Raw genomic sequence first — 20,254 nt, 5'->3', positions numbered from 1 at the left:
TGGCCTCTCTGACACCCCCTCCACCACTCGATATTGGAGGTCAGCCTGCCTATATTGTCCGGGCCTTGTTAGACTCCAGACGTTGTGGCGGCCAGTTGCAGTACTTGGTAGACTGGGAGGGCTATGGACCTGAGGAGCAGTCTTGGGTACCGTTGAGGGATGTCTTGGACCAAACACTCAAGGAAGATTACCATCTCCAGCATACCGATTGCCCTGCACCACTTCCCAGGGGGCGCACTCCTCGTCACCGAGTGCAGTCATCAGGAGCCGTCTGCAGTAGAGGGGCAGTACTGTCATGAACTCCAGTTCCACAATCCACCCCGCTTCTTCCAGTTCCCACACTCGTTCCCAATAACCCGAATATTAGTTTCACCTGCACTGTTTTTGTTCTCTATTTATACCCTGCCTGTTCACTTTAGTTTTGTTGGTTATTACTAGGTAAGTCACTCTGCTTTGCTAACTCCAGTGTTTTGCTTAAACTACCTGTTTGTTCGTTCTCGTGTTTTGTTTTCTTGTAAACTGATCTCCTGGCTTTGACATTGCTTTCGTCTCAACTACACTCCTCTGGATTTTCCCTCTGTACTTTTGCCAGTCTATTATTAAACCTGTTTTCTGCAACTGAATCCATCTCGTCCAGTTTTGCTACACATATACAATATACAGTATATTTGTACATGTACGTGGTATAATAATAATAAAATGAAAGTGCATGTTATAGAAGAAGATAAGGGAAATTGGATTAAAAATAAAGAAAAATAAGTGCATTTCTTTTTGAAGATTGTATTATTTGAACAAATGAAAAGTGTCAAAAAATCCAAAAATGGTTACAAAATTGATACATTGATCATTTTTTTCCTAAAGACAGTTTTCGGTGTATTATAAGAAAGATCATGGCAGCCACTCCTGTGGACATAATAGGGTTAAAATTTCCCTTGTGTATAGATAAACTCTCAAGCAAAATGGCAAAAGAGAAACAAAAATATGATGACAAAATGTGCAAAGAAAGAACATTTGTATAGCGTTGTGTGAGGAAATGGAAACTTTTAAACTAAAGATAAGAGTAAAAAGTAAAAATAGAGAAACAAATAGAGAAAAGTCCTGGAAGGAGAGAATTCACTGAAAAATATTAGGGAGGCAAGAAAAATACTGAAGGATGCAGAAAAAGCAATAAATTAAAAAAAAATAGAGGCATAAGAACTTCCATATGTGACCCCAAAGGTCAGTTCCCAATGTTCAAATGAAAAAAAAAAACAGGGTGGGAGAGGATGGAAAAAGACCTCTGACCATTAGAGACAGAGAAGGCATATACAGGTGAAACTCGAAAAATTAGAATATCGTGCAAAAGTTCATTAATTTCAGTAATTCAACTTAAAAGGTGAAACTAATATATTATATAGACTCATTACAAGCAAAGTAAGATATTTCAAGCCTTTATGTGATATAATTTTGATGATTATGGCTTACAGCTTATGAAAACCCCAAATTCAGAATCTCAGAAAATTAGAATATTACATGAAATCAATAAAAAAAGGATTTTAAATAGTCAATAATAAGTAATAAGTTTCACCTGTATATATATATATATATATATATATATATATATATGGGTAAATGCTACAGTGTAAATTGACATTAGGAAAATTAATAAAAATGTTGAGAAAGCACAGCTGTGGTGCTGAATGTGCATGAAAGAAGAAAGTTACCTCTTAGCTAGCTGTTAGAAGTTCTGATCTGAAGATTTAAGAAATATCCGTCATGTATTTAATTATAAAAAATAAATGAAAATGTTAATGAAAAATTGGTCATTGGAAGCAGGTGAAACCCATGACAAAACATTAAGATTAAATTGAACATCATAAATAATTTCATGTTGTCATCATTATGTGTGTTTTGTTCATTAACTCATTCTGGAACTAGTCTATCAGCATTGTAGATGACCTGGCCAGATGATATATTGAAGTGGCTAATAATGCAGGAGGAAGTCTGAAAGACTGAAAGATGTGGGATACTGTAGCAAATACTTCCTGGTTCCCAAGAAGGGTGGGGGGTTGTGTCTGACCTGAGATGTTCAAGGCTTCAACTGCTCAGTTAGGGAGTTCAATTCCAAGATGCTAACTATCAAGACAATCGTGTCACAAGCCCAACATCACTTTTGGCTGGTCACGATCGATCTCATGGACGCATATCTTCATATTGAAATTCTGCCACAGCTCAGGAAGTTCCTGAGATTCGCTTTCAGGGGCGAAGCCTTCCAGTATCGGGTTCTTCCATTCGGCCTAGCCCTATTAACCCGCACATTCACGAAATGCATGGATGCAGCACTGGCTCCTTTGCGACTCCGTGGCATCCACATTCTGAATTACATAGACGACTGGCTGATACTAGCACAGTCACAAGAACTGGCTTTACAGCACAGGGATATCGTCTTAGCTAATCTGGTTTCTCTGGGGTTGAGGCTCAACGCCTACCACATCATGTTTTCATATTATAGGCGATCAGATATGCGGACTGTTGAAGAGGACTCAGTGATCTACAGCAGTGTTAAATGATCAATAATGATCCATAGAGTTTATTCATTCTCTGCACCTCTATCAACATATTCAATAACTCAAGTCTGATTTATTCTCTTTTTGTCTTTTAGCATCTTAATAAATGTCCATGCAATAGAATAGTGTAATGTTTAAAAAAATAATAACATTTCAATTGAACCACTTTACATAAAATAATATTTATTATGAGAAGAAAATTTTAATTAAACTCACCAACACCTTTCCAATTTTAAGAGCAAAATTTGTCTTTAGACATTTCCTTTATGAACTGGATCATTCTGAGGTTAGGTACTTCCTGTTTCAGTTTCTGTCTGTAAGCAGGCAGAAGGGGAACAGAAGAGTGGTCCGACTTGTGAGCGGAGGAGGTATTTTTAGCGACCAGGAAAGGACAGCAGCAGTGATCTCAAACCCGTTCCCCTCTTGTGTTGCAACTGATGTTTAACTGAACACGGTAAGACAAACTCATTTATAGATAAGTGAATATTGTTGATTATTGCAATAGATGAAGCTCATATGACACAAGAATCCTGACATGAGAAATATCTTAAGCATCAATGATCAGTTCATTTAAACAAGCGTCACTGAAAGCTTTCACTGACACTATGAGCAGTTCATGCAGCTGTAAATACATACTACAGTATACATGTGCTTTATGAAATCAATTTCAAAGATTAATGCTGTTTCATATATACTTTTATGTTATGATGTCATCAGTATGGCTCCTCCTCTTCCTTTGATATTTCTGCTCATGATTGCAGCAGGTGAGTCACTGATATTACATGATCACAACTTTAATGTTGAATTTTATTCATGAAATATCTGCCTTTTGTTCCATGTATTTCTTTGTCTGTGTGGCGTGATGTTGATCTGATCATTTGTTCAGTTGTGTTCTCTGTTCAGTTTTCACACGTCTGAATGTTCATTTCTGCTTTTCTGCAACACCTTTAATAAAAACTCATGAAGAACTTCACACTCGTTTATCACATCAACAGTCAAGAGTTTGAGAAGATTCTGTGTTATAAAGTGTTCATGTGCAATTAGTGTTTCAAATGTATGTTAATGTTTTATAGTATTGACTAATAAATCAAATGATAACTTATTTTTCAGGGGTTTATAGTGCTGATGATTGGGGTGTGAGTTACAGCTCTAAATACATCTGTGCACTAAAGGGGTCATCAGTGATAATGTCCTGCACTTATAAACACCCTCCTGGATATAAGATCCTGAAAGTGTTCTGGACCAAAACTGATGTTCAACTTAATGATGAGTTTCCAGATCTGTCTAAAGACCCTGAATACAGTCAGAGGATTCAGTATCTGGGAGATAAACAGCAGATCTGCACCATCAGACTGAATGATGTGACACAGAAGGATTCACACGAGTACTATTTCAGATTCACAACTAATAAACCTGATGGAAGATGGACTGGTTATCCTGGAGTGACTCTTGATATCACAGGTAACATTTTTCACAATTCAGTCTTGATTGTTTTTATTTGGGTTTATGATCTCCATTTAAGATCAATTATATTCTGGGAAAGAAATCTTCATCCACAATATATCCAGATGTCAAGTGTTGTTGTTGTCAGATCTTCATGTGGAGTCTCCTGAGAGCGTGACAGAGGGAGATACAGTCAGTCTGACATGTAAAAGCACCTGTAATCTGTCTGACAGAACAACATTCATCTGGAGGAAAAACACACAGTCATTAACTGAGAGAAACAATAAACTCCTCCTGCAGTCAGTCAGAAGAGAGGATGCAGGCAGATATAGCTGTGCTGTACACGGACACAATCTCACATCACCTCATGTTGATCTCAATGTTAAATGTAAGTACATATACAGAGTTCAAGACTACATGTGTCTGTTCCACAATCAAGTGAGTTTCTCCAGAGTCAGCATTTTAAGACATCATAGACACTCACCCGACACGAAGGCTGTTCAACACCCTGCCTCCTAAAATATCTCGTTTTGGACAAATTGTAAAATATTATCGTATGAATCCTTCCCTGTGTAGACAATCCAAGAATTCACTGTGATGAGCTCGGAGGAAAAATAAATCCAAGATACGGACGTAGCGAGAACATTTTCAACACTGGATAGTTTCGATATGTTTTTTTTTTTAAATAACAGAAAACTGACTATTTCACCCAGGAAAATGTGTGTTATGTATATATGGACAAAAGTATTTTGACACCCCCTTCTAATCGACAAATTTGGTTACTCTATTGAATCCAGTAAAGAAAAACCTTATTATTTCTTTATGTAATGCTTGGGCTTTGTGTGCTTCCAAATGTTTGGCAACTGTTTGGGGATAGCCCTTTCCTGTCCCAGCATGACAATGCCCCTGTGAACAAAGTGAGGTCCATAGAGAAATGGTTTACTGTGTCTGGTTGTTACGAATGAGGCAGAGAAGGCAGACGAGGAGACTGGATCTAAATGCAACTTACTTTATTAACTAGACAATCAATAAACACAAAGGAAGACCCTCAATGGGGAAATAAACATAAAACTGAAAACACGATGAAAACAACACTGAGAACTCGGGCAGGGAACACATACCAGACTAACAACATTCAACGTTTGACAGCGACTGAACAAACAGACAGGGTTTAAATACATGGACATAGGAAGAGGGGAACCAATGAACAAACAGAACTCAAACAAGATAACAAGGTGATAAACTAAAACAAAAGACAACTAACGAGGGCAGGTGAAAACAATGAACAGAGCACACGAAGGCTGACAAGAAAACTATGGAACTACAAGGGTGACAAAAGTGAAAACTAGGGAACTACAAAAGTGACAAAAATGACAAACAAAGGGCAACAGTGAGACAAGACAAGGTATACATAACAGAGCCCCCCCTCAAGGATCGGATTCCAGACGATCCTAAATGATAAAAAGAAAGAAATGAAAGAAGGCACCAGGAGCAGATAGGCAGACCAGGGGGGGCACGAGAGCAAGAAGGCAGTCCAAGGGGGCACAGAGGGCAGGCAGGAAGTCCAAGGGGGCACAAAGGGCAGACCGGCAGTCCAAGGGGGGTACAGAGGGGACTGGGTCAGGGGGCCTGGGAAGTGGCCACAGGACAGGGACCGGTTCAGGAGGCCTGGGAGCTGGTCACAGGGCAAGGACAGGTTCAGGAGGTCTGGGAGCTGGCCACAGGGCAAGGATAGGTTCAGGAGGCCTGGGAGCTGGCCACCGGGCAAGGACAGGTTTGGGGGACCTGGGAGGAGGCCACAGGACAGGGACTGAGTCAGGGGGCCTGGGAGGAAGCCACAGGACAGGGACCGGGTCAGGAGGCCTGGGAGGAGGCCACAGGTCAGGAACAGGGTCAGGGGGCCTGGGAGGAGGCCACCAGACAGGGGCAGGTTCAGGAGGCGGAGCTGAGGGAGGCTTAGGAGGCGGAGCCGTGGGAGGCTCAGGAGGCAGCGCTGAGTGAGGTGGCGCCATAGGAGGCTCTAGAGGCGGAGACCTGGAAGGCTCGGGAGGCGGAGCTGAGGGAGGTGGCGCCATAGGAGGCTCTAGAGGCAGGGCCGTGGAAGGCTCGGGAGGCGGAGCTGAGGGAGGCTCTGGAGGCTCAGGGGGCGGAGCCATGGGAGGCTCAGGAGGCAGCGCAGAGGGGGGCTCAGGAGGCAGAGACCTGGAAGGTTCAGGAGGTGGAGCCGAGGGGGGTAGCGCCGTAGGAGGCTCTAGAGGCAGAGACCTGGAAGGCTCTGGCGGCGGAGCCGATGGAGGTGGCGCCGTAGGAGGCTCTAGAGGCGGAGGCCTGGAAGGCTCTGGAGGTGGAGCCATAGGAGGCTCGAGAGGTGGAGCCCTAGAAAGCTCTGGAGTCTCTGGGAGCAGAGCCGTAGGAGGCTCGGGAGGCGGGGCCGAAGGAGGCTCGAGAGGCGGAGCCGTAGGATGCTCGAGAGGTGGAGCCCTAGAAAGCTCTGGAGTCTCTGGGAGCTGAGCCTTAGGAGGCTCGGGAGGCGGAGCCATAGGAGGCTCAAGAGGCAGAGCCCTAGAAAGCTCTGGAGTCTCTGGGAGCAGAGCCGTAGGAGGCTCGGGAGGTGGAGCCGTAGGAGGCTCTGGAGGAGGAGCCGTAGGAGGCTCGAGAGGCGGAGCCCTAGAAAGCTCAGGAACCTCTTGGAGCAGAGCCATAGGAGGCTCGGGAGGTGGAGCCGTAGGAGGCTCTGGAGGTGGAGCCTTAGGAGGCTCGGGAGGCGGAGCCGTAGGAGGCTCGGGGAGAAGGGCCGTGGAAGGCTCGAGAGGCTCTAGAGGCGGAGCCCTGGAGGGCTCGTGAGGCTTGAGAGGCGGTGCCCTGGAAGGCCTGAGAGGCTGGAGGGGCGGAGCGCTGGAAGGCTCGAGAGGCTTGAGAGGTGGAGCTCTGGGAAGCTCGGAAGGCGGAGCTCTGGAAAGCTCAGGAAGCTCGGAAGGCAGAGCTCTGGAAAGCTCGGAAGGCGGAGCTCTGGAAAGCTCGGAGGGCGGAGCTCTGGAAAGCTCGGAGGGCGGAGCTCTGGAAAGCTCGGAGGGCGGAGCTCTGGAAAGCTCAGGAAGCTCGGAAGGCAGGGTTCTAGGAAGCTCGGAGGGTGGAGCCCTGGAAAGCTCGGAAGGCGGAGCTCTGGAAGGCTCAGGAAGCTCGGAAGGCAGAGTTCTAGGAAGCTCGGAGGGCGGAGCTCTGGAAAGCTCGGAGGGCGGAGCTCCGGAAATCTCGGAGGGCGGAGCTCTGGAAAGCTCAGGAAGCTCGGAAGGCGGAGCTCTGGAAAGCTCGGAAGGCGGAGCTCTGGAAAGCTCGGAAGGCGGAGCTCTGGAAGGCTCGGGAAGCTCGGAAGGCAGAGTTCTAGGAAGCTCGGAGGGCGGAGCTCTGGAAAGCTCGGAAGGCGGAGCTCTGGAAAGCTCGGAAGGCGGAGCTCTGGAAAGCTCAGAAGGCGGAGCTCTGGAACGCTCGGAAGGCGGAGCTCTGGAAAGCTCAGGAAGCTCGGAAGGCTCTGGCTCGCAGACCGGGGCAGGCGTGGGCGCTGGCTTGCTGATCGTGGCAGGCGTGGGCGCTGGCTCGTTGACCGTGGCAGACGTGAGCTGGAGAGCAGAGGCTTTCCTTCTCCTCCTCCTCCGGGCGGAAGAAGTTGGCATTGCCGGCTCATCGGTCCGGGTAGGCAAGGGCTCAGGCTCGACAGCCGGAATCACGAGGGGTGGTTCCTCAGGCGCGAGTTTCTTTAGGACGAGACTCACGTACTCCCTCCACGTGTGGTCTCCGGGCTGATGGTAACCCGACCCAGTAGATGGTCTTCAGGGAAGCGTCGTCGAACCCGGTGTAGATGGCGACCATGGAGAAGAGACGTGAGTACTCGCGAACGGTCAGATCAGCCTGGGCCAGTTCGGTGAAAACCGCTGCTAGATCCATATTACGGTCAATCATTCTGTTACGAATGAGGCAGAGAAGGCAGACGAGGAGACTGGATCTAAATGCAACTTACTTTATTAACTAGACAATCAATAAACACAAAGGAAGACCCTCAATGGGGAAATAAACATAAAACTGAAAACACGATGAAAACAACACTGAGAACTCGGGCAGGGAACACATACCAGGCTAACAACATTCAACGATTGACAGCGACTGAACAAACAGACAGGGTTTAAATACATGGACATAGGAAGACGGGAACCAATGAACAAACAGAACTCAAACAAGATAACAAGGTGATAAACTAAAACCAAAGACAACTAACGAGGGCAGGTGAAAACAATGAACAGAGCACACGAAGGCTGACAAGAAAACTATGGAACTAAAAGGGTGACAAAACTGAAAACTAGGGAACTACAAAAGTGACAAAAATGACAAACAAAGGGCAACAGTGAGACAAGACAAGGTATACATAACACTGGTGTGGAAGAAATTGACTTGCCTGTATAAAGCCCAGACCCCACTGATCACTTTTGGGGTGAACTGGAACAGCAACTGTAAGTCAGGCCCCATCAACCAACATCAGTTCCTGACCTCACTGATTGAGTCTGAATGAGAGCAAATCCCTGTAGTCATGTTAGTACATACAGTATAGTGGAAAGCCTTCCCAAAAGAGTGGAATCTGTTATAACAGCAAAGGGGGAAATTGATGGGGAAATTGATTACAAAGGTTTTTGTAATCAAATGTTCATCAATCAAACATGGTGTCCACAAACTTTTGGCCATATTGAGTATATTTATGCTGATTAGAGAATCGTGTTGTTCTTCTCATCGTTGCGCTGTCTCTAACGAGACTTCATTTCAGTTCGGATGCTGCTATAGAATACAGTGAGGAAGATCACTAGATTGTGGAACACATTTCTCTGGTCAATGGTGAGAAAATTTCAAGTGTATTATTGGAGAATCTGAAAAATATACATGAAAAATCGTGAATGTAAATCTGTTTTTCAGGTGTCTCTAAATACACAGACCATTTCTAAAATTGAGAATTAAATTAGCAAATCAATCTAAATATTTGATTCATACTGGATCACACCTGTATAACTTCACATCTCTATTCAGTTTGAGAATTCATCTTCATGTTCTTCCTCTTTCAGTCCATTATAGATCTGGTTGGCATGTAGTGTTGGGGATCACAGTGGGTGGAACAATCATCGTCATCATCTTCATCATCCTGTTTATAATGTGAGTTCAGACTCTAAACACACAATTGAATCATGTGTAACATCTCCAACATCAGAAGAAATCAGATGAGTTGAGCTCCAGTCGAGGAATATTACATGTCATATATGCAACAATAAAGTGTTTTATTTGTGATTGTTTTGGACAGTAAGAGAGAAAGAATGAACAGAAGATCTGCTATAAAGGAGAATGAGGTGAGATGATCACAGAACTACAAAATAAGAAAACAACTGTTATTTTTATAGTCACTATTAACTGTACAGAGATATTAAGAGTATAATTCATATGAGTGCAAATACTGGATCTGATTCTTCAGTATTCGGTGTTGAAGTTCTTCATTAAAAGAAGTCGAGTGATTGAACTGAATGACATAAAGTTCTTCTGAACAAGACAGATTATATTTGTAATATTTGTAATCATTTCTTCTCTCTCTGTTTCTCTATAGACTGCTGATCGCTGTGATGACACATACACAACTCTTGATCTCAAGACCAGATCTTCTGATGATGTGTACAACACAATCACAGTGAGTCTCAAGAGCAAAGAGACATTATTGAGGATTTCAAGTCAGTTTCTACAGTGAGAGATTGTATTTATAATCTCTGTCTCTCACACAGACTGTTGATCACAATTACAATCTCACATCTTCTCAATACTGTTAATAAACAACAAAACTGTCCTGATCATCAGTCAACAGTAATAACAGTCAATAATATTCAAATACAAATGGACATTTCTCTGTAACAGTATTTTATTACTATTCATGTCCACTGCATTTGACTAGAATTAATCAATGTTTAGTTAATAGTTTATTCATCATTCTTATTTATATAACGAGTTTCACAAAGACTAAAAGTGTTGACAAGACTACAAACATATTCATTTAATTTTATCCTCACATTTATAATAAAGTTTGTGAATATTGTTTGTTAATGTGTTTAATCAGTCCATCTCTGTCTTATTGTTTGTTCAGCCCAACAGGAAGATGGTGCAGTAAGAGGCAGAGCACAACCAATCAAATCCTTTCATCACTTCTGTGGGTGGAGCTTCGGATGATTGACAGGGATCATAACAATAAGTCACTAAAGTGTTATATTTGTTCTTCTTTAAAGCTTATGAAGTCTGATATATCAGTGGACATAAATAAAAATAAGTTCTGTGTAAAAGTTGCTGATACACACGTGTCCAAATAAATCAGAGGATTAAAACAACTCCTGAAGTGATGTTCAATAGGATACAAACTCACTGCTGTGACAGATGGCGCTGAGTATGGCTGCTGCGTCGCTGGGCTCCGTCAAAACACTGCAGTTTATTGTTTGCTTTGTTTACAGTTTTGTGTTTTTTTGTCTTGGATGTTATCTGCCTTATTGTGTACGACAGACAAACGCTTTTGGACATTGGTTCGGCAATTACACACCCAAAACCGGACTTCAAATTCCTCAATGCCGACCCGCTGTTTACAAACACTGAAACACAGAAGGAAAAGGGGAAAAAGAGCTGGCGTTCTAATCAGAGTAAGACGTCACGCAAAACGACCCCCGCTACCCAGTATACTACTTGCAAATGTTCAGTCCCTGGACAACAAACTCTGCGAGCTGAGAGCGCGGATCTCTTTCCAACGAGAGATGAGGGACTGCTGCGTTATCTGCCTTACAGAAACCTGGATGTCTGCGGAGATTCCAGACTCGGCCATTGAACCCGCAGGTTTCTCCGTGCACTGAGCGGAGAGAGCGAAAGACCTCTCAGGTAAAAGCAGAGGTGGTGGTGTATGTTTTATGATCAGCAAATCATGGTGTGATCAGAGGAACGTACATTTCATAAAGTCTTTCTGCTCTCCTGACCTGGAATATCTCATGCTTATGTGTCGACCATTCTGGCTACCGAGGGAATTCACAGCGGGAATCCCCCCACAAGCCGACACAGACCGGGCACTCAGGGAACTGTATGGCTGTATAAGTGAGCAGAAAACCGTGCACCCTGAGGCTGCGTTCATTGTAGCCGGGGACTTCAACAAAGCAAATTTTAAAACAATAGCACCAAAATACCACCAACACATAAACTTCAACACACGAGGAGGCCGGGTCTTGGACCACTGCTATTCTCCTTTCCGGGATGGCTACAAATCCCTCCCCCGCCAACCATTTGGCAAATCGGACCACTCTTCCGTTCTGCTTCTGCTCGCTTACAGGCAGAAACTGAAACGGGAAGCACCCGCCCTCAGAACGATCCAGTGCTGGTCGGACCAATCAGACTCTGCGCTACAAGACTGTTTTGATCACACGGACTGGGAGATGTTCCGGTCCGCCTCTGATGACGACATTGAGGTTTATGCTGACAGCGTAACATGTTTCATCAGTAAGTGCGTAGAGGACGTTGTGCCAACCAAAACAATACGGATCTACCCCAACCAGAAACCATGGGTTAACGCCGAGGTTCGTGCGGCACCTTTTAATTCCGGGAACGCGGAGGAGCGTAAACAAGCCAGTTATGCCCTCCGCAATACTATCAGAGCAGCCAAACGCCAGTACAGGCACAAAATTGAAGGACAGTTCCACACCACAGACTCTAGAAGCATGTGGCAGGGAATTAACATCATCACAGACTATAAACAGAATAAAAACTCCGCCATGAACACCGCTGCATCTCTCCCAGATGAGTTTAATTCATTTTATGCTCATTTTGAGGACAACAACACCGCCCTCGCGGAGAGAGCACTCGCGGCTGACGCTACAGAGGTTGGTTCACTCTCCGTCTCTGTTGCGGATGTAACCCGATCCTTCCGATGGGTGAACATCCGTAAAGTCGCGGGTCCAGACGGCATTCCGGGCCGCGTCATAAGAACGTCTTGCGAACCAACTGGCTGGTGTTTTTACGGACATTTTCAACCTGTCCCTCTCCCTGTCTGTAGTCCCCACATGCTTTAAAACATCAACCATTGTGCCTGTACCGAAACAAGCCAAAATCACTTGCTTAAATGACTGGCATCTTGTTGCTCTGACCCCCATCATCAGCAAATGCTTTGAGAGGTTAATCAGAGACTACATCTGCTCTGCTCTGCTCTGCCCCCCTCTTTGGACCCATTGCAGTTTGCCTACCGCAACAACCGCTCCACTGATGATGCCATTGCATCTACACTACACACTGCTATCTCCCATCTGGAAAAAAGGAACACATATGTGAGAATGCTGTTTGTAGACTACAGCTCAGCATTCAACACCATAGTGCCCTCCAAGCTTGATGTGAAACTCCGGAATCTGGGCTTAAACAGCTCGCTGTGCAGCTGGATCCTGGATTTCCTGTCAGGCAGACGTCAGGTGGTTAAAATGGGCAGCAACATCTCCTCATCACTGACCCTCAACACTGGAGCCCCGCAGGGCTGTGTTCTCAGCCCACTCCTGTATTCACTATACACGCATGACTGTGTGGCAACACATAGCTCCAATGCCATCATTAAGTTTGCTGACGATACGACGGTGGTAGGTCTGATCACTGACAACGATGAAACAGCTTACAGAGAGGAGGTGCACACTCTGTCACGCTGGTGTCAGGAGCACAACCTCACCCTCAACGTCAGTAAAACCAAGGAGCTTGTAGTGGACTTCAGGAAGAAAGACGGAGAACACAGCCCAATCACCATTAATGGAGCACCGGTGGAGAGAGTCGACTCACATGGTCCGTCCACACGGAGGCCGTTGTGAAGAAGGCTCACCAGCGCCTCTTCTTCCTGAGACGGCTGAGGAAGTTTGGAATGAACCACCACATCTTCACACGGTTCTACACCAGCACTGTAGAGCGCATCCTGACTGGCTGCATCACAAGGGTTGTGCGAACTGCCAGAAAACTCATCGGAGGTGAGCTTCCCTCCCTCCAGGACATATATAACAGGCGGTGTGTGAAAAAATCTCGGAGGATCATCAGAGACTCCAGCCACCCGAGTCATGGTCTGTTCTCACTGCTACCATCAGGCAGGCGGTATCGCAGCATCAGGACCCGCACCAGCCGACTACATGACAGCTTCTTCCCCCAAGCAATCAGACTTTTGAACACTTGATCTCTCACGATCAACAATCAGCACTGCACTTATTAATCATCGTCTTGTATCACACACTGGACTGTCAAATATATTCTCCCCAATTCAACGACTGACTGTATATATATTTTTATCTACCCTTACCCTTATTTTTTATTTTTATTGTATGTGTATTCTATATTGTGTGTATTGTTTACTGTACATTATATATTGTGTAATTGGTACTGCTATGTTATTCGGAACTGCACACAAGACTTTCACCTACTGTTGCACTTGTGTACACAGTAGTGTGACAATAAAGTGATTTGATTTGATTTGATTTGATTTCACTGTTTACATAAGACGTAATTTTACCCTAAATACAGAAAAATCTTCATTGCACAACTTCAGTCTTTTAGATCAGCTTGTTTTTGTATCTCTTGCACTTTTTTTAAGTTGGACATTTCACTTGTAATTACTGTAAGTGTCACATGAACTTGTTCAACAACCTCAAACCACCACCAGAGGTCTCTATCTGATGTTTACTGACATGAACATTGATCTGCATCACTTCCTGCTTTGCTGGGATGGCCACTTCCTCATTTACCACCAGTATCAATCGCCATCTACAGGAGAAACATTAGAAAAGCATTTGAGTTTGTTCTTTTCAAGATCTCTTGTTATTAAGATGTAATTACACCTGTAATAAAGAAACAGGGGAACAATAAACATAAACAGATGTGTGTATTCATGTTATCATTGTAATCTAATATCTACCCCACTTTATTATATCATGACAGGTTTGTTAACAGATGAAGACGGTCAGTTAAGACTCCTCAGGGGGTTCAGATGATAATAAACTTAAACTGAGATTTAAACTACAAAATATGAAAACAGATTCCTCAAAACATGGAAATAACTTCCTATATTGATATTGATGTTATTTTGCTGTAAGATGTTTGAGGTCAGTGATGTGGATGTGAGGGGAGGGGCAGAGATATTTCCGCTGCTGTATCTAAAGAACTGTTAAAAACACAAACAGTCCATCAGATTAAAGCTATAAAGTGGATGTGCTAATAAACTCTTGTCTTTTCTCGCTGGAGATCGAATTGAACTGAACACGGTAAGACAAACTCATTTATAGATAAGTGAATATTGTTGATTATTGCAATAGATGAAGCTCATATGACACAAGAATCCTGACATGAGAAATATCTTGAGCATCAATGATCAGTTCATTTAAACAAGCGTCACTGAAAGCTTTCACTGACGCTATGAGCAGTTCATGCAGCTGTAAATACATACTACAGTATACATGTGCTTTATGAAATCAATTTCAAAGATTAATGCTGTTTCATATATACTTTTATGTTATGATGTCATCAGTATGGCTCCTCCTCTTCCTTTGATATTTCTGCTCATGATTGCAGCAGGTGAGTCACTGATATTACATGATCACAACTTTAATGTTGAATTTTATTCATGAAATATCTGCCTTTTGTTCCATGTATTTCTTTGTCTGTGTGGCGTGATGTTGATCTGATCATTTGTTCAGTTGTGTTCTCTGTTCAGTTTTCACACGTCTGAATGTTCATTTCTGCTTTTCTGCAACACCTTTTATAAAAACTCATGAAGAACTTCACACTCGTTTATCACATCATCAGTCAAGAGTTTGAGAAGATACTGTGTTATAAAGTGTTCATGTGCAATGAGTGTTTAAAATGTATGTTAAAGTTTTATAGTATTGTCTAATAAATCAAATGATAACTTATTTTTCAGGGGTTTATAGTGCTGATGATTGGGGTGTGAGTTACAGCTCTTCAAACATCTGTGCACTAAAGGGGTCATCAGTGATAATGTCCTGCACTTATAAACACCCTCCTGGATATAAGATCGAGAAAGTGTTCTGGACCAAATTGTTCAAAAATTGTGTCGATCCTCCAGATCTGTCTAATGACCCTGAATACAGTCAGAGGATTCAGTATCTGGGAGATAAACAGCAGAACTGCACCATCAGACTGAATGATGTGACACAGAAGGATTCACACGAGTACTATTTCAGATTCATTACTGATAAAACTGACGGAAGATGGACTGGTTATCCTGGAGTGACTCTTAATATCACAGGTATCATTTTTCACAATTCAGTCTTGATTGTTTTTATTTGGGTTTATGATCTCCATTTAAGATCAATTATATTCTGGGAAAGAAATCTTCATCCACAATATATCCAGATGTCAAGTGTTGTTGTTGTCAGATCTTCATGTGGAGTCTCCTGAGAGCGTGACAGAGGGAGATACAGTCAGTCTGACATGTAAAAGCACCTGTAATCTGACTGACAGAACAACATTCATCTGGAGGAAAAACACACAGTCATTAACTGAGAGAAACAATAAACTCCTCCTGCAGTCAGTCAGAAGAGAGGATGCAGGCAGATATAGCTGTGCTGTACACGGACACAAACTCACATCACCTCATGTTGATCTCAATGTTAAATGTAAGTACATATACAGAGTTCAAGACTACATGTGTCTGTTCCACAATCAAGTGAGTTTCTCCAGAGTCAGCATTTTAAGACATCATAGACACTCACCCGACACGAAGGCTGTTCAACACCCTGCCTCCTAAAATATCTTGTTTTGGACAAATTGTAAAATATCATCGTATGAATCCTTCCCTGTGTAGACAATCCAAGAATTCACTGTGATGACCTCGGAGGAAAAATAAATCCAAGATGCGACGTAGCAAGAACATTTTCTATTAAAAATATACTTCTAAAATCAGTTCAATAAAAACAGTTTAAAATAACTGTAAACGGACTATTTCACCTGTAAATGTGTGTTATGTATATTTATGCTGATTAGAGAAGCGTGTTGTTCTTCTCATCGTTGCGCTGTCTCTAACGAAACTTCATTTCAGTTCGGATGCTGCTATAGAATACAGTGAGGAAGATCACTAGATTGTGGAAAACATTTCTCTGGTCAATGGTGAGAAAATTTTAAGTGTATTATTGGAGAATCTGAAAAATGCACATGAAATATCATAAATGTAAATCTGTTGTTCAGGTGTCTCTAAATACACAGACCATTTGTAAAACTGAGAATAAAATAAGCAAATCAATCTACTTTAAAAACTTCAACTTGAAGACTATCAGTAATAGACTGAAACATTTCAATTATTTCACTTGTAGATTCTCCAAAGACTGTCTCAGTGTCCATGAGTGGATCTGGTGAAATAGTTTTGGGTGCTTCAGTGAATCTGACCTGCAGCAGTGATTCAAACCCACCTGTTCTGATCTACACCTGGTTTAAGGAGAATATAATTGTAGGATCTGGAGAAATCTACAGCATCACAAGTATCCGCTCTGATCACAGTGGAGAATACAAGTGCAAGTCCAGAAATGAAGTTGGAGAGAAATACTCTGCTGCTGTCACTTTAAATGTCATGTGTGAGTTTATGATGTTGCAGTAACTGTTGTAACATATCGTCTTGATTACTGTCATAACCTCCGTTCCCTGATGGAGAGAACGAGACATTGTGTCAATGAAGTGACACAAGGGGTCGCTCTTGAGAGCCCGATACATCTTCAAATCTTTGAGAAAAGGCCAATGAGTAGGAGAATTGGCAATCTAAATTTGCATGCCACTCCCCCGCATACGGGTATAAAGGAGCCCTGGGTAGCGGATTTAGTCAGGTTTTTACACTGAGGAGCCAAGACAAGGTCCCATCCACTACAGTGGTGTAGTTCATTCAATGGCAAGAGGGACACAACGTCTCATTCCCTCCATCAGGGAATGGAGGTTATGACAGTAACTAAGATGTTCCCCTTCTGTCACTCCCCAGGCACCCCCAAAACGTTGTGTGCTTCCCCATAACCCTGAAGAGTGGGGGAAGGGGACGTTTGCCAATTATGGGAGTGGGCCATGCCAGCCGCTGCCTTTTCTCTCTATATTTACCTCTCCACAGAAGAATGGATTTGGCTGGGGCCTTTAATGCTCATGCAACGCGCTGGTGAAGGCGTTCTTTTCCGTCCCTATTCTTTCAGGGTGAAAAGACCATGCGGAGGCCACACCCTGCCCTGAAGGGGGGTAAAGAGTGGCGAATACGACACATGGGCTGAATGTTTTATGCCGCATGTGGAAGAGGCATGGAGGTAGATCCTACCCATCATGGGGCAGGAGTTGCTTCAAGACACCACAACCTGGGACAGAGGGCTCTGCCAAGGGAGACGCGGGTCTGCCGAGATAGAGGTAGACTGTACAGTGGAAGATACATCACAGAAGGTTAACTGGGAAACCGAAAAACTGTGGAGCACTTACCTCAGTATCGGGTACGTTCATATATGTACTGGGTCTGAATATGAATTCCTCCACTGAATTCGTGAGTCAAACTGCTAGTAGGAAGAACATCCAGGGATAACAAATCGGGAACACGCATGGGAGAAAAGAGCGCACGACTTCACACACTTGGAGGGGAAATGCACTATACACAAGTGCTACACCCGGCCAGCTGTCCATGTAATGAAACTTACTTACCTGTTCGTACCTGAAAGAACACTGGATGAACCGGCTCAACCCGGAGATTACAGAATCTCCAAGGTATTGGGTGTTGCCCAGCCTGCTTTCCTACATATGTCTGCTAGAGAGGTGCCATTAGCCAATTCCCACAAGAAAGCCATACTGCTCGTGGAGTGTGCTCGATCCCGCAAGGGGGCATCCATGACCCTATGGGCAAGCCTCTGTGGTAGACAGCATTCCCTTTCCGCTGTCTAACGAAGCAGACAAAGAGCTGCTCAGAGTGTCTAAGGCTCTGTGTGCCATCCAACTAGGTGCGTAAAGCATGCACCAGACACAGCAACGATAAGGCTGGGTCTGCTTGCATGTCAGGATCACGTGAGGGTCTCCCGGACTGAACTCTAGGCACTCTTCACTAGCAGAGAGTGGCTGCAGGTCTCCGACCCTCTGTTGGAAGTGAGCGTGGTCAGGAGGGTGGTCTTCAAAGAGACGGCATACAGCTCAACTGATTTTTTTAGAGGCTCGAATGGGGCTCCCCGTAGGCCTAGAAGGACCACAGAGAGGTCCCGCGAGGGAGGGAGGCGCGGTCTAGGGAGGTTCATCCTCGTCTAGACTCGTCTCCACCGGCCGGCCAGGGATGAGGGATGTGTTATGCAGCTGGGTACATGAAGGCGGGAAACAGCGTTCATGATGCCTGGGCTGCAAGGTTCGGTGCCTGGAGGCTGCGGGTCGGCGACTGTGAGCACCGAGGAGAGAGGAAACTGCTCTTTTTCTTGACAAGTTGGGTGCTGCAGCCCAGAGGGGGTGCGGCGAACAGAAAAAAGGGAACAAAATATTTACCTCCCAGCCCTCTAGCAGGGGGGGGAGTGGTCTGGATACCAGCTCCGGAGTTCCTGCAGTCCTCTCTATCCATGGACATCACGTCTCGGGGGTGTTGGGGAGCCTTTCTAGGGGTCTTTGCCACAGGGGGATGCCCTCGGCGTACAGACGGGGTGCACACTCTTTAGCCGCTTCAGGACAAAATGCATTAGGTGGCCTCCGCTTGTTGTCTCCCCGCCAAGAACTGCTGGGCGAAGTCCTCACAGGTGTCGCCTAAGAGGCCGACCTGGGAGATGGGTGCATTCAGGAACTGTGCCTTGTCCGCTTCCATCACTTCGACCAAGTTCAGCCACAGGTGGCACTCCTGGACCACAAGTGTGGACATGGTCTGCCCGAGTGCGCGTGCTGTGACCTTGGTAACACAGAGAGCGAGGTCAGTCGACCGAGCGCAGCTCTTGTAGCGCACTGGGACCAGAACTACCTTGTGCAGCTTTTTCAGCGCTTTGGCCTGATGGAACATGCAGAGCGGACGCTGCACACTCGTGCCCCACACTCACAGTGGCCCGGGCAAGCATGGTGGTCAGCTCCGCGTCGGCCTCAGACCGGGCTGCCACACCCGAAGGCGGCAGCCAGAACGCTCTCTGAAGCAGCGATTGACATCTTATCCATCTCGCAAGTCCCGAGAGAGACTTTAGGCTGGCATTGGAGCAAGCCGTCAATCTTATACCAGAACTGGATGGAGGCAAGTGAGCATACCGGGGAGTGGACGGTCCGTAGGGATTTACCTGGTGGAACTGAACCCGCTGAAGCCCCCAAATTGCTTTTAGCGTCAACCGGGGCGGCCTCGTACCCGTAGGTAGGAGGACCGGTGCGGGGGTCAGCTGAAGTGGCTTTTTTCCACGAGAAAGAAAGCCGCGACCGCAACATTGCCATGGTGATGTTCTCTCAGTGAGAACATGAACCATCCACAAACGCTTTCTCAACGTGATCCGTGCCCAGACATGCGAGGCAGCGTTTGTGGACGTCTAGAGCGGAGAGGTAACCAGAAAGATGCGTCTTGAAAAAGACGTTCAACGTCTACTCTTTCAGAGAAAATATACTCTTTTTTTTTTTAGAGGGGATATAGCTCTTTAAGCGATGTAGAAGCTCCCAGGGGTGTAATCTGCAGCGACAGTGCAGAGTGGAGAGGAACCGCTGTTAGTGCGCCTTATATCCAACAGCCAGGCTCGAAGAGCTTTCATTGAAGGTGAGTGGAATGGCAGTGGTATTCAGCTCAGCTGTTAATACAATCGCTCGGCTCCGAAGAAAAAAATCTGACTAAATCCGTTGCCCAGGACTCTTTTATACCTGTATGTGGGGGAGTGGCATGCAAATTTAGATCAGCAATTCGCCTACTTCTCATTGGCCTTTTCTCAAAGATCTGAAGGTGTCTCGGGCTCTCAAAAGTGACCCCTAGTGTCACTTTATCGACACAATGTTGAGTGAGTGACAGAAGGGGAACACTGGATTATCAATCTCAAAACATGATTATACATTTTCTTTGGGTTGTTTTAGACTCTCCCAGGAATGTCTCAGTGTCCATCAGTGGATCTGGTGAAATAGTTTTGGGTGATTCAGTGAATCTGACCTGCAGCAGTGATTCAAACCCACCTGTTCTGAACTACACCTGGTTTAAGGTGAATGAAAGTTCATCTGTTGGATCGGGACAGAGTTACAGTGCACTACAGAGTGGATTC

The 20,254-nt window shown here is 44.8% G+C and overlaps 1 protein-coding gene across 1 annotated transcript in view; it reads left to right on the top strand.

The window, feature by feature from the left end:
• The first annotated feature begins 3,733 nt into the window (after window positions 1–3,733).
• The window catches only part of LOC127652011 (B-cell receptor CD22-like), a 38,887-nt gene continuing 22,366 nt past the window's right edge, over window positions 3,734–20,254 (top strand). Inside the window, exons 1-11 of the mRNA XM_052138073.1 lie at window positions 3,734–4,007; window positions 4,138–4,377; window positions 9,092–9,179; window positions 9,325–9,370; window positions 9,622–9,702; window positions 10,150–10,169; window positions 14,572–14,622; window positions 14,975–15,312; window positions 15,443–15,682; window positions 16,376–16,633; window positions 20,073–20,187. Of these exons, the coding sequence (XP_051994033.1) occupies window positions 3,734–4,007; window positions 4,138–4,377; window positions 9,092–9,179; window positions 9,325–9,370; window positions 9,622–9,702; window positions 10,150–10,169; window positions 14,572–14,622; window positions 14,975–15,312; window positions 15,443–15,682; window positions 16,376–16,633; window positions 20,073–20,187 (1,751 nt within the window). The remainder of the gene's footprint in view (window positions 4,008–4,137; window positions 4,378–9,091; window positions 9,180–9,324; window positions 9,371–9,621; window positions 9,703–10,149; window positions 10,170–14,571; window positions 14,623–14,974; window positions 15,313–15,442; window positions 15,683–16,375; window positions 16,634–20,072; window positions 20,188–20,254) is intronic.

The sequence above is a fragment of the Xyrauchen texanus genome, chromosome 11 (assembly GCF_025860055.1).
Source record: "Xyrauchen texanus isolate HMW12.3.18 chromosome 11, RBS_HiC_50CHRs, whole genome shotgun sequence".
In the NCBI taxonomy this organism is placed as follows: domain Eukaryota; kingdom Metazoa; phylum Chordata; class Actinopteri; order Cypriniformes; family Catostomidae; genus Xyrauchen; species Xyrauchen texanus.
This window is presented reverse-complemented; position numbering and strand designations above follow the sequence as displayed.